At 38.4% G+C, this 14,464-nt stretch overlaps 1 protein-coding gene across 4 annotated transcripts in view; it reads right to left on the bottom strand.

The window, feature by feature from the left end:
- Nucleotides 1-14,464, bottom strand: part of dlg5a (discs, large homolog 5a (Drosophila)) — an 84,881-nt gene that overhangs the window by 27,208 nt on the left and 43,209 nt on the right. For 3 of the 4 annotated variants that reach the window (XM_051651279.1, XM_051651282.1, XM_051651280.1), the window contains exons 12-20: nucleotides 14,040-14,167; nucleotides 13,753-13,928; nucleotides 13,570-13,673; nucleotides 12,182-12,274; nucleotides 8,392-9,300; nucleotides 5,290-5,410; nucleotides 1,515-1,659; nucleotides 921-1,045; nucleotides 105-194 (exon numbers count right to left, since the gene is read on the bottom strand). In XM_051651279.1, the coding sequence (XP_051507239.1) occupies nucleotides 105-194; nucleotides 921-1,045; nucleotides 1,515-1,659; nucleotides 5,290-5,410; nucleotides 8,392-9,300; nucleotides 12,182-12,274; nucleotides 13,570-13,673; nucleotides 13,753-13,928; nucleotides 14,040-14,167 (1,891 nt within the window). The remainder of the gene's footprint in view (nucleotides 1-104; nucleotides 195-920; nucleotides 1,046-1,514; nucleotides 1,660-5,289; nucleotides 5,411-8,391; nucleotides 9,301-12,181; nucleotides 12,275-13,569; nucleotides 13,674-13,752; nucleotides 13,929-14,039; nucleotides 14,168-14,464) is intronic. The other variant, XM_051651281.1, reaches the window with a different exon arrangement.

Here is a 14,464-nt window from a genome sequence, read left to right as displayed (position 1 = left end):
GCTGCTACCAGTACAACCCAATGATTTCACTATATATCCTTTCAAAGGGAATTCCTCCCCTGCAAAAAGGAAGAACTCAGGCACATTGACATGAGGAAGCTCACCTCTGTCTGAGCCCAGTACGGAGCGCGGATAACGTGGTGTGGAGGGGATCTTTATCCTTTCAGTGCGATACTGCAAGTTATTAGATGAACCTTCGGGAAGCAAGGAGGACAAGATGAGGAGACTAAAACAAACATGAGCAAGCACAATATTTAAACCATGGTTTGGTACATGATGGAAAAAGATGAAAAAGGGTTGCACAATTACATGAATATTCGACATTATGATTAAGGCTTACTTGATTAGCAAACTGTGAAAAGTATTGACAACAGCATTCACGCATATTTAATGCATTAATATTATACATTATATTCTAGACATTTTTTTTTCAGCGTCGTGTGAGTTCTGAACACTGGTTGGAAATAGGGTGGAACCTTTGCGATGTGTCCGGGGTCATTACACTGACGTACACACCACTAATACACAGACACACAACATTGATTCCATGTCAATGATCAATTGATGGAGAAAGGACCTCTTAATTATATTTTTTGTACAAAACAAACCCACATGGGACTTGTGAAAAGCTGCACTCTTTTCTAAGAAGGAACTAAATACATTTTGACAGGAAAAGTAGTATGTATAGAATCAAATTCAAGCACCTTCAAAAGCTGCGATTAATCACGATTAACTGTGGAAAAAATCATGCGATTAATCGCGATTAAATATTTTAATCAGCAAACAGCACTATTCAAAATGAATAATCACAATTACAATATCAAGGAAAATAACTGACAATTACTATATATTTTGTTGTAATTGTGCAGACCTGAGATAAAATGTGGTGAGTGTATATATTTCTGAGGATAGAGACTGACCGAGTCTAGCGGTGGACGGCAGTGAGTTGGTGCCGTTTGAGGCCCGGCTGCTGCGGGAAGACTCTGAGTAGTCTGTGGAGCGTTTCTGGCTCAAGTCCAGACTGAGACATCCTTGATGCTGAGGACTGAGATGAAGAGAAGAAAACAGGAAGGGCAAACTGAACAGGTCGGCACATACCAGATCAGCAAACACTTATTATGGGTTGAGGGAACAATTATTCTCCAGAGAGACTGATAAACAATTCTCCTGTTTATGACCTCCAACGCAAAGGCTCAGTGCGACATAACTGAAAAGTCTGATGACATCATAAATTGCAATAATTCACACACTTAGGAGAGTTCATGTCCTGAATTGAGGAGACACCTTCCATCCTCTACAACAGCATCTTAAAGGTGAAGTGTGTCAATTCTTCCACTAGTGGCACCAAGCAGAACTGCACAAATAAGGATTCCCACACATTTTGGTCACTGAATTTCTTCGGTCTTCAGTGAGGGTACAGTAAACTTAGTTGAGTATGTTTATCTCGGTGTGTGCAGTGCAACCCGTGGAGTGTTTGTGCGTGAGTGTTGGTTATCTCAGCAGGGTTGTGGTACCTGGGGTGTGTGTGCTGTTGACTGATCTGGCTGACGACAGTAGGGCAGTTGCTAGTGTGAACTCTGTGACTCCGCACCATGTAAACGGGGTTCTTCATAACGGCTGTTACAGCAGAGCACGGGGCCAGTCCTCGATGTGCAGAGTCTAGAGTTTAAACACAACCACATAATAACCAATAAAACACTTCAATGAGAAACACACACTTCCTTTCAACCTGCCTGCTGCGCCCAAATCTTTCATTTCTACCTGTATTACGGCGGCTACTGCTCTCCTTGCGTGGTTGAGTGAGACGTTAGCTGAGAATTTTAGATTGAGATTTTTATTGTCCAACTTTTAAATCAATTGCAAAAAAGTATTTTTCTTTGCAGGTATGAAACTGTCTCTTGCATAAATTTTTTTTAAGCATATATTATGTTGCAGTTCCTAATAAAGTTACTGTCCAACTTCCGAGTAGCTTTTAATTATTCTGCAAGTACATTTTATTTCTTTTTTTTAATTAGCAAAGCCAAATATGACTTGCATTTGTGTTCATTTTGCACACTGATTGAAAGGCTCTTTGCTTGCCTTGTAAATTGACAGCTATACTGGGTGACAGATGTGTAGACGGCAGGGAGGCTCGGAAGGCCGCCCTGGCCAAAGCATGAATATTCATTTCAGGGAAAAATAGAGCTCATTACAAGCACCATACAAACTATATACAGTATTAGAGGCATCAAACAGACCCCGTGCTGTGGTTTGTCCTGTTTTTGCAAAAACCTACAGTCCTGACAATATTTTTTATCTTTGCCCGGGAAAACAACGTAATGTTTCTGGATCATTCACTTAATGTTATACCACAGTTAGTAAGTTAAAGTAATTAACTTTATAAATTAGTTGTACATGAGCAATATCACACATATTTATGCAATAACGCATATGATTAATGCGCTCTTTCATACATAGTGTAGACATTATATACATTATTTACTTTTTAAAATTATTTACTGTAATAATTGCAGGTTTGAGTTACTTGTTAGCCTTTTCAGTGTGTTTTGATGCAGTTTGAGAAAAGAGATATGTTGTGGGCATCATCCATATATATTGCCTTACATAATTAAACACAGGCCAATTTTTTTTAAATGCATTGAAAAAACTATGGAAAAAAAAAAAGAAAAGAAAATGCAATTAGTCGTGATAATATAGTTTAATCGAATGACAGCCCTAATTCAAAGTAACGAACTAATCATGTCATTTGGGCAGGGAAATTTAAACGGGTTAATTTCTGCTATTAATAGTTGACTGTTTAATATGTTAAAACAATTACGCAACTAATGCGGTATCCGTTTTTGTTTTTTTACTTCCTGAAACTTCACTAATGTTTTTCCCCACTTTCTGTGGCTAAAATTGGCATATATAAATTTCCAGGATGTACATGCTCAACTCGACTGCACATCCTAGCATATAAAATGATTGTGTGGAGCAGTGCTCGCTTATTCATTATGCATGTCCCAGGCATAATAAACACGGGAGCTGATTTGCTGATATTTTAGCTGATATTTAATAGCCAGCTACTGACTAAATTAAAACCATCAATATATCGGTTAAGCATGAAAATGCCAAAATGAAAAACAATGGTTTATTTATAATTATTCAGTAAAACACTTTGTAAAAACTCAAATGCACAATCCAGAAATAATAATATCCACAATATGTAGAAGGGTTGGCACTCCTAAGAACATGTCATATTTAATTTTATTCTTTGTCATTTTCACGTTAATGTGGAAAAGCCGTCATAAACGGACGTGACAGACAAACTATTGGCAACATAACCAGCAGAATTTGACTTCTGAGACATGGGTATGATATCCATTAATGCTGCATGATTGATTGAATTAGGAAAAATCACAGTATGGCCTTACGTGATTACTAAACCTTGAAAGGCTGTGTTTTAAAATATAATCTGCATTCATAGCTTCAGACAGGGCTGTGTGAGCAAGCGGCGCCCTCTAGCGGTTTGGACGGCATTATCCATTACACCACCATAATACAGAAATTAAAAGGGTTTTTTGTTCCTCTGGTTAAAACGAGTTTTTCCATAAAGCAGTTGACAATTCCGTGGAATTGTCCAACATTTACATAGTATGAATTTGTCATTTTCTATCATATACTGTACATACATGTAAAATGTGAGTTCTGTTGTTTTGAACTGCAAAAACAGAAATTCAAAAAAAATTTAGAAGTACAAAATAACCTTTTTTTTATATCAATCATCATTTTGTCATATTTAGTTGTTTTTTTTTTAACTTCTATTTATCTTTCATTGTGACTCTGTTATAAAAAAGTGGGCTGTCGTGTGTTCAATGCGTTTTGTACCTCTTTGTACATTTTTAAAGCATAATTCCAAAGTAAAACAGTGATCTGATGACAAAACAAGGTTAAGTGGCAAAATATGCGTATCGGCATAGTTTTTTGTTAAAACAAATCTGTGTCGACCCAAAATATTCATATCGATGCATTCCTAGTATTGAGAATGGAGAATTCACCCGCAAGAGATGATCCAAGTGTGGGAGAGATACAGGCAATGCTCGCTACTGTCATCTCGAGAGAGAATCTGTGTGTGCGCTAAAAACTGAGAAGGCAGCCAGAGAACCTAATAGTTTTGAGATTTTAAACTTCAGCAAATTAAACTTTCAATTTGTTTTATATACATATGTATAGTGTATGTACTGTATAGTATTTAATAATGCATAGGCAATGTACACTTAAGTTTCTCTTGCCAATTAAGCTTGATATGAACTGAATCTGCCCATTTGATCCTTAAAAAAGTCCACTGGAAAATGGACTTTAATTACAGCATGTCCACTGGTTTTATGCCAGCATAAAATAATTTTTATGACAACAATACTTGTATCAAAAATGTATACCTGAAAAATGTGTCTTATTAAATCTATCCACAAAAAATATATATTTTAACATATTAAAATAATTAAAATAATGAATAACCAATTTCTTGCAAGTAGTTTGAGACAATAAAAAAACAAAAGTATGATGTAAATATATTAATGATAAATTTTTTTTTATGTTTGTATTAATGTACCATGATTAATTGCGATTAGTCACAGAACACTGTGCAATTAATTAGTAACACATTTTTAATCCATTCAAAAATCTAGTCATTAGCAAATGTATATTCAGACAATACTGATAACATAATACAATATTTAAAGATGTATTAAGAACTATTAATCATGAACTGATATTAGAGCCATGTTCTTAGATATTATACAGTAAGTACCTGTAGTTCCACTATGCTTTCATCTCTTCACAGCAGTTAAACCTTTATTTCACACCACAATGAATATGTCGAAACATTCACCAACAAGTCTGTTTTAAAAGAAGCTTATTAATCTCTCTAACCGAGTCAAGGGACCCTGAAGTGTGGGCAGAATAGTAAACATTGCATGTTATTGCATTAGAGGAGGATTAATGGACATCATTTCATTCTTACCAGGGGCCCAAACATTCATAGCTAAAAATTATAAATGGGTTTCATCCGTAAATCAACAAGCTCATTCAACCATATCCACATGATTATCATAACAATTCAATTACTCTGAATTCACCATAAAATTAAGTGAAACATTAATTTTGTAGTCTGCCTTGATCAGAATAAAGATGAACTGTGCTCCGCAGAGTAAATGCAGTTAGAGAGCAAGTAGGAAAAGTGTTGTTGAAAAGATAAATTCAAATGTGGCATGGGCTGCGCAGGCTCCGATTAAGGTGGCTGTAACTCACTGGGAGGCAGGGTTCCATTGTACGCTGTAGGCACAAAACCCACGCTGTGTCTGTGAGGTCGGTTAGGAGAGGATCGCAGCATCTCCCTCTGCTCCACACAGTCCCCATCATTTGAATAACTCTGACAAACACACACACATGCACAGCATTAGATAATGTAGTAGACAGTTCTATGAAAATTACAATGAGAACTTCTTTAGATATTATTGAACTCTCTTGCAATGATACCACTTAAATGATACTTAAATATTTACCATGGCGTTGAAAATGTACCATGAACAATGGGTATTCAAATGGAACTCCAAGATACTACAAAGAATACTATGTTAATTTTAAAAAAACATGGTATAACGATGGTACCACATTAAAAAAAAAATGGTAATTCCATGTAGTACTACAAACATCTTTGTTCAATGATTCATTTGATGTCATCACTTCAAAATCAAATGAATCAGACACAAAACCGGCACGTCTACTGGCATGGACTGTAGGAGACTAAATGGACTAATGAAAAGAGCATTAAAACATCACAATATTCATGATACCATTTCATTTTATATTGCCAAGAAAAAATATTGAATAAATGATACATTATCTAAATATAGCCCAGCACTGATACCAAGGAACATTTTGGTACTAATGTGGCCTTCAAGTGGAGTCGGAAATATTATAATTACGAGTTCTGAGTACATAAATGATCATGCGAAGTTGCATCTACCAATGGGAAACTCGGAATTCTAGACAAGTTGTGGCCGTGTCAACATGAAAGCTGATGGAAAGCATCTCTGCATTTAATGATTTATTAACATTATTTCAATATAGTAATATTAAATTACTGATTAAGAGAGATCAACTATTGTAAAGCTATTTTATCATCCTTTGCATTTTTGTTTCTACAAATAGATGTATTATTTGTTAGATACATGTACTATGCATTAATAAATAGATTGTGTAGAAGGGATTCAGGTTTATTAATGCTTATTTACCGGGTACAAAAAAAAAAGAAAAAAAAGATCTGTTGCTGCTGTTCACTGCGTAGTTTGGTTTCTTCCGTATTTTGTTTCTGACTTGAATGTGTGATATGTATTAATAACAAATGCCCAACTCTGATGTAGGAGCCTCTCAAGTGCATTTGACGGCAACATGTCCCTAACCCTAACCCATGTCCCTACTCCCTAACGCTAACACATGTCCCTTCTCCCTAACGCTAACCCATGTCCCTTCTCCCTAACGCTAACCCATGTCCCTACTCCCTAACGCTAACCCATGTCCCTAACCCTTTTTATTAGTATAATGCGGACATGACTAATAATTGAATATGCTATTATAATTAGCAAGGTCTGTCAAAAAACAATGATGCTGTTTTACAAAGTAGTCCTAAGCTAATCTCTTGTATATACAGGTGCATCTCAATAAATTAGAATGTCGTGGAAAAGTTCATTTATTTCAGTAATTCAACTCAAATTGTGAAACTCGTGTATTAAATAAATTCAATGCACACAGACTGAAGTAGTTTAAGTCTTTGGTTCTTTTAATTGTGATGATTTTGGCTCACATTTAACAAAAACCCACCAATTCACTATCTCAAAAAATTAGAATATGGTGACATGCCAATCAGCTAATCAACTCAAAACACCTGCAAAGGTTTCCTGAGCCTTCAAAATGATCTCTCAGTTTGGTTCACTAGGCTACATAATCATGGGGAAGACTGCTGATCTGACAGTTGTCCAGAAGACAATCACTGACACCCTTCACAAGGAGGGTAAGCCACAAACATTCATTGCCAAAGAAGCTGGCTGTTCACAGAGTGCTGTATCCAAGCATGTTAACAGAAAGTTGAGTGGAAGGAAAAAGTGTGGAAGAAAAAGATGCACAACCAACCGAGAGAACCGCAGCAAAATCGATTCAAGAATTTGGGTGAACTTCACAAGGAATGGACTGAGGCTGGGGTCAAGGCATCAAGAGCCACCATACACAGACGTGTCAAGGAATTTGGCTACAGTTGTCGTATTCCTCTTGTTAAGCCACTCCTGAACCACAGACAACGTCAGAGGCGTCTTACCTGGGCTAAGGAGAAGAAGAACTGGACTGTTGCCCAGTGGTCCAAAGTCCTCTTTTCAGATGAGAGCAAATTTTGTATTTCATTTGGAAACCAAGGTCCTAGAGTCTGGAGGAAGGGTGGAGAAGTTCATAGCCCAAGTTGCTTGAAGTCCAGTGTTAAGTTTCCACAGTCTGTGATGATTTGGGATGCAATGTCATCTGCTGGTGTTGGTCCATTGTGTTTTTTGAAAACCAAAGTCACTGCACCCGTTTACCAAGAAATTTTGGAGCACTTCATGCTTCCTTCTGCTGACCAGCTTTTTAAAGATGCTGATTTCATTTTCCAGCAGGATTTGGCACCTGCCCACACTGCCAAAAGCACCAAAAGTTGGTTAAATGACCATGGTGTTGGTGTGCTTGACTGGCCAGCAAACTCACCAGACCTGAACCCCATAGAGAATCTATGGGGTATTGTCAAGAGGAAAATGAGAAACAAGAGACCAGAAAATGCAGATGAGCTGAAGGCCACTGTCAAAGAAACCTGGGCTTCCATACCACCTTAGCAGTGCCACAAACTGATCACCTCCATGCCACGCCGAATTGAGGCAGTAATTAAAGCAAAAGGAGCCCCTACCAAGTATTGAGTACATATACAGTAAATGAACATACTTTCCAGAAGGCCAACAATTCACTAAAAATGTTTTTTTTATTGGTCTTATGATGTATTCAAATTTTTTGAGATAGTGAATTGGTGGGTTTTTGTTAAATGTGAGCCAAAATCATCACAATTAAAAGAACCAAAGACTTCAACTACTTCAGTCTGTGTGCACTGAATTTATTTAATACACGAGTTTCACAATTTGAGTTGAATTACTGAAATAAATGAACTTTTCCACGACATTCTAATTTATTGAGATGCACCTGTATTTAGTAAGTATGCGTCAGCATTTCTAATGCTCCCTTCTCTTCCTGGTGCAGTGGGAGATCGATCTCAGGCTGAGAGGCTAATTAAAACGGACAGGGCTGCTGGTTGCATCAGGCAAAGTGGATCTATAAATTCACCTGGAAGCTCTGGAGTGGGATGGTCTGAGGAGTCATTCTGCGCCGGAGCGCCGGGGCCGATTTGGGCCTCGGCCGCTTCACCTCGGTTTCCTCCGGCCGCATCCGGCCAATATCCTCCTCGCAGGACTTCCTGGAGCTCAGGACTTTGCCCTCGCAGCCTGCCTCGGTGAAATACAGGTTACCGTTGCGATCTTCCTGCTTGGGTTCAGGAACAGAAATTGCAGTGATTGTGGACTCGGAGGCGGAGCTTCCCTGATGTTTGTGCTTGAACTTGAAGGAGTCGCTGCGGGTGGGCGGGGTTGGGGGTGTGGAGGCAGAGTCTATTTTGGAAGGCTGTGGAGAATGGCCTGCTAGCTGCGATCCGGCAAGGTAGTCTGCCTTTGAGGGCATATCTGACCGTTTGAAGGCATCGGCATCAAAGATGGACTTCCTCTGCTTGGGCGACCTGTAGATGGAGAGTTGTGCCGGGCTGTCGGTCGTCATGGCGACACCCACCACCATTTTGGGCCAAGTGCCACCACTGTGTTTCTTCTCCAGGGTGGTCTCCAGGGTAACACATTCAGGGCCAACCGACTCGGAACGGGTGTAGCAGACCTCTTGGAAGGCACTTCCGCTGTAGCGGGCCCCCAGCTCTGATGCAGGTCTGAGGGTGTTAGGGTGCAAGGTGGACACAGGGAAGATCTTCCTCTCGGAGTAACTGCTCTCCTCTGTGTCCGTCCTGATCTTTCTTCTCTCGCCACCTCCTCCACCAGTGTCCCCGCTGTAAATGTCTGTCTGAGTAGAGCTGTTGTGTTTGAGATTCCTGCTGTTACGAGAATGGACCTCTGGCAGGTGGATTCTGCCACTGGATTTTTCGGCCTCCCGCAAGCCCTCAAAGATGTTCTGCCCCGATGTGCTCTGAGGAAAGAACTGTTAATGGACAGGTTCAGCTTGACTGGCATAAATGAATTACAAGTTCTTCATTCAGGGTTCCCACACATTCCCACCACTGAAATTCCAAGACTTTTCCAGTTATTTGTGATTTTTGGACAATGATTTAAAAGTAATTTTTACAAAGACAGTCCTTAAATGAATAGTTCACCCAAAATTGAAAATTCTCATCATTTACTCATGCTCATGCCATCCCAGACGTGTATGACTTTCTTCAGCAGAACACAACAAAGATTTTTAGAAAAATATCTCAGCTCTGTAGGTCCATACAATGCAAGTGAATGGTGACCAGAACATAAAGGTAACATAAAATGAATACATAAGACTCCAATGGTTAAATCCATATCTTCAGAAGCAATATACACCGATCAGTCCCAACATTAAAACCACCTGCCTAATATTGTGTAGGTCCCCCTCGTGCTGCCAAAACAGTGCCAACCTGCAACCCGATGCTAATCTTCTCACCAAAATTGTACAGAGCGGTTATCTGAGTTACCGTAGACTTTGTCAGTTCAAACCAGTCTGGCCATTCTCTGTTGACCTCTCTCATCAACAAGGCATTTCCATCCACAGAACTGCTGCTCACTGGATGTTTTTTTGTTTTTGGCACCATTTGGATGAAAAAACAACAATCATCCATGCAATTATCTAATCAGCCAATCGTGTGGCAGCAGTGCATAAAATCAGGCAGATACGGGTCAGAAGCTTCAGTTAATGTTCACATCAACCATCAGAATGGGGAAAAAATTTGATCTCAGTGATTTGGACCGTGGCGGCTGGTTTAAGTTTTTCTGTAACTGCTGATCTCCTGGAATTTTCACACACAACAGTCTCCAGAATTTTCTCAGATGGTGCCAAAAACAAAAAACATCCAGTGAGTGGCAGTTCTGTGGACGGAAATGCCTTGTTGATGAGAGAGGTCTACAGAGAATGGCCAGACTGGTTCGAACTGACAAAGTCTACGGTAACTTAGATAACTGCTCTGTACAATTGTGGTGAGAAAAATAGCATCTCAGCTATTCTGAGATGCAGGCTGCCGCTGTTTTGGCGGCACAAAAGGGACCTACACAATATTAGGCAGGTGGTTTTAATGTTGTGGCTGATCGGTGTAATAGGTGTAAGTGAGAAACAGAACAATATTTAAGTCTAAATCTCCATTTTAACTTTCACATTCAGATGTAAAAGTGAAAGTGGAGATTTAGAGTAAAAAAAAAGGGGAAAAAAGGACTTAAATATTGTTAAATGTTTCTCAACCACACCTATTATATTTCTTCTGAAGATATGGATTTAACTGCTGGAGTCTTATGGATTACTTCTATGTTTCCTTTGTGATTTTTGGAGCTACAAAAGGTCTGATCACCATTCACTTGCATTGTATGGGCCTACAAAGCAGAGGTATTTTTCTAAAAAGCTTTGTGTTCTGCTGAAGAAAGAAAGTCATACACATCTGGCATGGCATGTGGGTGAGTAAACGATGAGAGAATTTTCATTTTTGGGTGAAATATCCCTTTAAATAAACCTTTTCTTGGTATAAATACTACTTCAGATGCAGCTTCTGTGCCACCTTTGCAGTGTTAAGACGGCTTTTCATAATCAGTATTTTTCTTATTTTCACGTAAAATATTGACATACCCCTATAAAACGAGATACATTAAGCTAGCTAGCAAAAATTCTTGTTTTCAATGAAATATAAATAAATGAAGTGAGCTTTGTGTTTAAAACATGAAAAAATTTATATTTATATATATATATATATATATATATATATATATATATATATATATATATATATATATATATATATATATTTGCCAATGAAAACTTGTTTTCCCTTTGAATTTAGTTTGTTTTTCATAGCCCATTAGCAAACAGATTTATGCTTAAAACAAGAAAAACACAATTTTGTTATTTCTATGAAAAAAAGACTTAATATCTTTACTGTCTTACTAGCTTTCCGGAATGTTTTATAGTAATGGAGACTTCTGTGAACATTGCGATTTTCACTAAAGTGTGCTTAAATGGTGGTAAAAATCGAATGACAAATTGAATATTATCTTATGTGAGTGGAAATGAAGTCTGACACTGCAAAGCATTTTTATCTACTATTGTTATTGCAAATTCTCCAGTAATGTGATTAAAAACTGCAGAGACTGCAACAGAATTGAAGCAAATGCTTAGCAGAGACAAATGAAAAAAAACGCCTCATTTGATAGAGATTAACTGATAACATTAGTGTCATTGAACAGAACTGTTTCTAATGCTGAAGTCTACAACATGTATACATGATCTTATTCATTTACAGTTATTTTATATGAATTTTATGAAGTTATTCATTAATAACTTCCATGCATAAATGAAGTTATTAACATGAATTTACTTTGGAGCAAATGTTGGTGCTCTTACTGATGTTAAGCATGTTCATTTGGGAATGAGGGCTGACACATAGTTTAATAAAACCCATTCACCTATCAAAATATATTTAGGAAAAATAAATATAAAAAAACACCATGTATTTCCTCTCTGGGTACCTTGTGTCACAATTGTAAGTTGCCCGGAAACAACATTTGACCATGTTTTTAGATAATTTCAGTAAAATTAAATATATCCAAAACATTTGACATCCATAGACTAATGTATGCTTGGTCAGTAAGGTTTTATAGCTGGGCTTAGCAAAGGGTCATTTGAATAGCTATTTTCCAAGCTGGCGGTTCACAGTCTTCCTCAGTAATGCCTCAAAGTTAGCATTCTAGATCAGACACAGCAGTCTCAAATACGACTTGCAATAAATGTCAAGGCAGCACCTTGGAATGTAGTAATGAGAGCAGAGCACATACTCAGACAGCAGTGAGAGAACAATCACCTTCATGAGGGAGAGACTGAGCGAGTCCTGGCTGCCCCTCAGCAGAGCCTCACATTCACTCAGAGATTTGTTATCCAGAGCGATCCCATTTATCTGAGGAGGGAGAAATTTAGGTCAGCGCTTCGCAAAAGAAAAGTGCCAGCAGAATCTTTCTATTTTCAAACTCATAAATTACTTCGGAAACTTTCAAATAAAGACAAAAGACACAGTGAATAAAATGATGGCACACTTTTGAGATCTCCAGTCCTGATAAATTATTTGATGTTTTTAATCTTAAGGAGTTGTTCATCTAAAAACTCCATTCTCAAACATGAATGACTTTCTTAAATCTGTGGAACACAAAAGGAAAAATGTTGAAGATTCTATTGCAGTAAAAGTAAATGCATAGTTGGACAGTCAAGCTCCAAAATAGAACTTCAGAAGTACAATAAAACTAGTCCATATGACTCATGCACTGTGTTTAAAACCTTTTGAAGCCATACAACAGCTTTGTGAGAGGAGCAGACTGGAATTTAAATCGTTAATCATGAAAATCTTCCCCTCTGCTGCAGCTCTCAAATCAAATATAGCATCAGCAGATGCATGCATCAGGTTTGACGTTAATGACGTCTGGTCTCAAGACATGCAAGAACCAATTGCGTTTGATATGAAATGGCACCACCATGCCATTTTTGTAATCAATACGACATTTGTGGTCCATTTGACAGACTGGACAAAGGGGAAGATTATCAGTGAATAATGACAAATTTCTGCCTGTTCTTCACACAAAGCTATTGCGCAGCAGTTATATTGACTACTTTTAAGATGTTAAGTAATTTTAGAGCTCGACATCACATTCGAGCACTCCTTGGAAAAAAGTGGTCAGTACATTCTTCAACATTCCTCCTTTTGTATTCCATGGAATTAAGTCAGTCAAACAGCATTGGAAAGATGTGAGGGTGACAGAATATGATAGATAAACTATTCTTTTAATGATAAGAGCACATCTAGCACTGCTAATTGAGCTGTCTGATGTGCCCAATATCAGAGCAGAAAGGTTACAGACCCAACTACCCAGTATCTAGCACAGACGAGTAGAACTAAAACCTGACTCGCTCTAGGGATTAACATCTGTGTTACTTATCTCCATTGTGACAGCTATCCCATAGCACATCACCTGTCTTCGATTCGTCACTTCGATTTAAGGAGAGAAGTGGATTTGACTGCCAGTGCGTCTATTGAGCCTCCATGCATTTAAGATAAAGCACTGGATTAAAAATTTGCTTAAGCCAGGAGACTGTGAAAAGAGCTAAGGTCAGACATTTATAAAGAGCTAATCGGATCCTTGATAGCAGCAATCGTCCTTGCTTCAATTTGAGAACGGATACCATGACGGCCTGAAGACTTACGGCAATGAGGCGGTCTCCGATGGTAAGGGATCCCTCTCTGGCAGCAGGGCTCCCTGGTGCGATAGCGGCCACAAACATGCCACCTTCAAGAGTGATGCCAGTGTCTGTAAGAGAGCAGACCAAAATTAAAGGTTAGCGTGCCACCCAGTTCAGACATACAGAAGTACCAGAAGTAAGTGATACCTTTGTGTCCGATGAGATTAATGTGGACAGGAGTAACCAGTCTTCCTCCTAAAGATTTCCTCCTGCGAACCACCATATTGATCAGCCCTCCTCCGTTAAGTACGGCTTTGATGACCTGCTTCCTGTCTTTGTTAGTCAGGTCCACATCATTTATCTTCAGCAGCCAATCATTCACCCTATTGAGAGAGGCACGGATGATCGGGTCAAAACAATGAGCTGGGATATGAGCATGTTATCATTCCAGGGGCGATTATCTAAAAAAAAACATTCAATATATCTGAATTCACCTCAATCTTCCATCGGCGATACTTCCTTTGTCCACCCTGGTCACAAATATCCCACAATCCCCTGGTAAATATGGATCATTTACCCCCTCCGCTATGTCAAACCCCAGTGCCTTCAAATCCATGTCGTCCTGTTGGGAGGACAATGGCGATGATACGACATGAAGGTAGACAAAAAATGAAAAAGGAAACAAAACTGAAGCTGAAATTACCTGGTGCTTTTGCTAAATTCCTGAATCAACATCCTTTGTTGGTCCTCGAACAACATTCTAATAAAACAATTATAGGGCAGACCCTATCCCTAACCACAGGGCTCCAACAATTTATTTCTTTGACTTTTCCATGATCTTTCCAGCCATTTGTGATAACAGCAGTTTTTTAAAATAACTTAGATTCAGATGCAATTGCTAATGACTCATTCAGACTTA

The sequence above is a fragment of the Myxocyprinus asiaticus genome, chromosome 23 (genome assembly GCF_019703515.2).
Source record: "Myxocyprinus asiaticus isolate MX2 ecotype Aquarium Trade chromosome 23, UBuf_Myxa_2, whole genome shotgun sequence".
Taxonomy (NCBI): domain Eukaryota; kingdom Metazoa; phylum Chordata; class Actinopteri; order Cypriniformes; family Catostomidae; genus Myxocyprinus; species Myxocyprinus asiaticus.
Note: the sequence above shows the minus strand (reverse complement) of the source record. Positions and strands in the feature narration are given on the sequence as shown.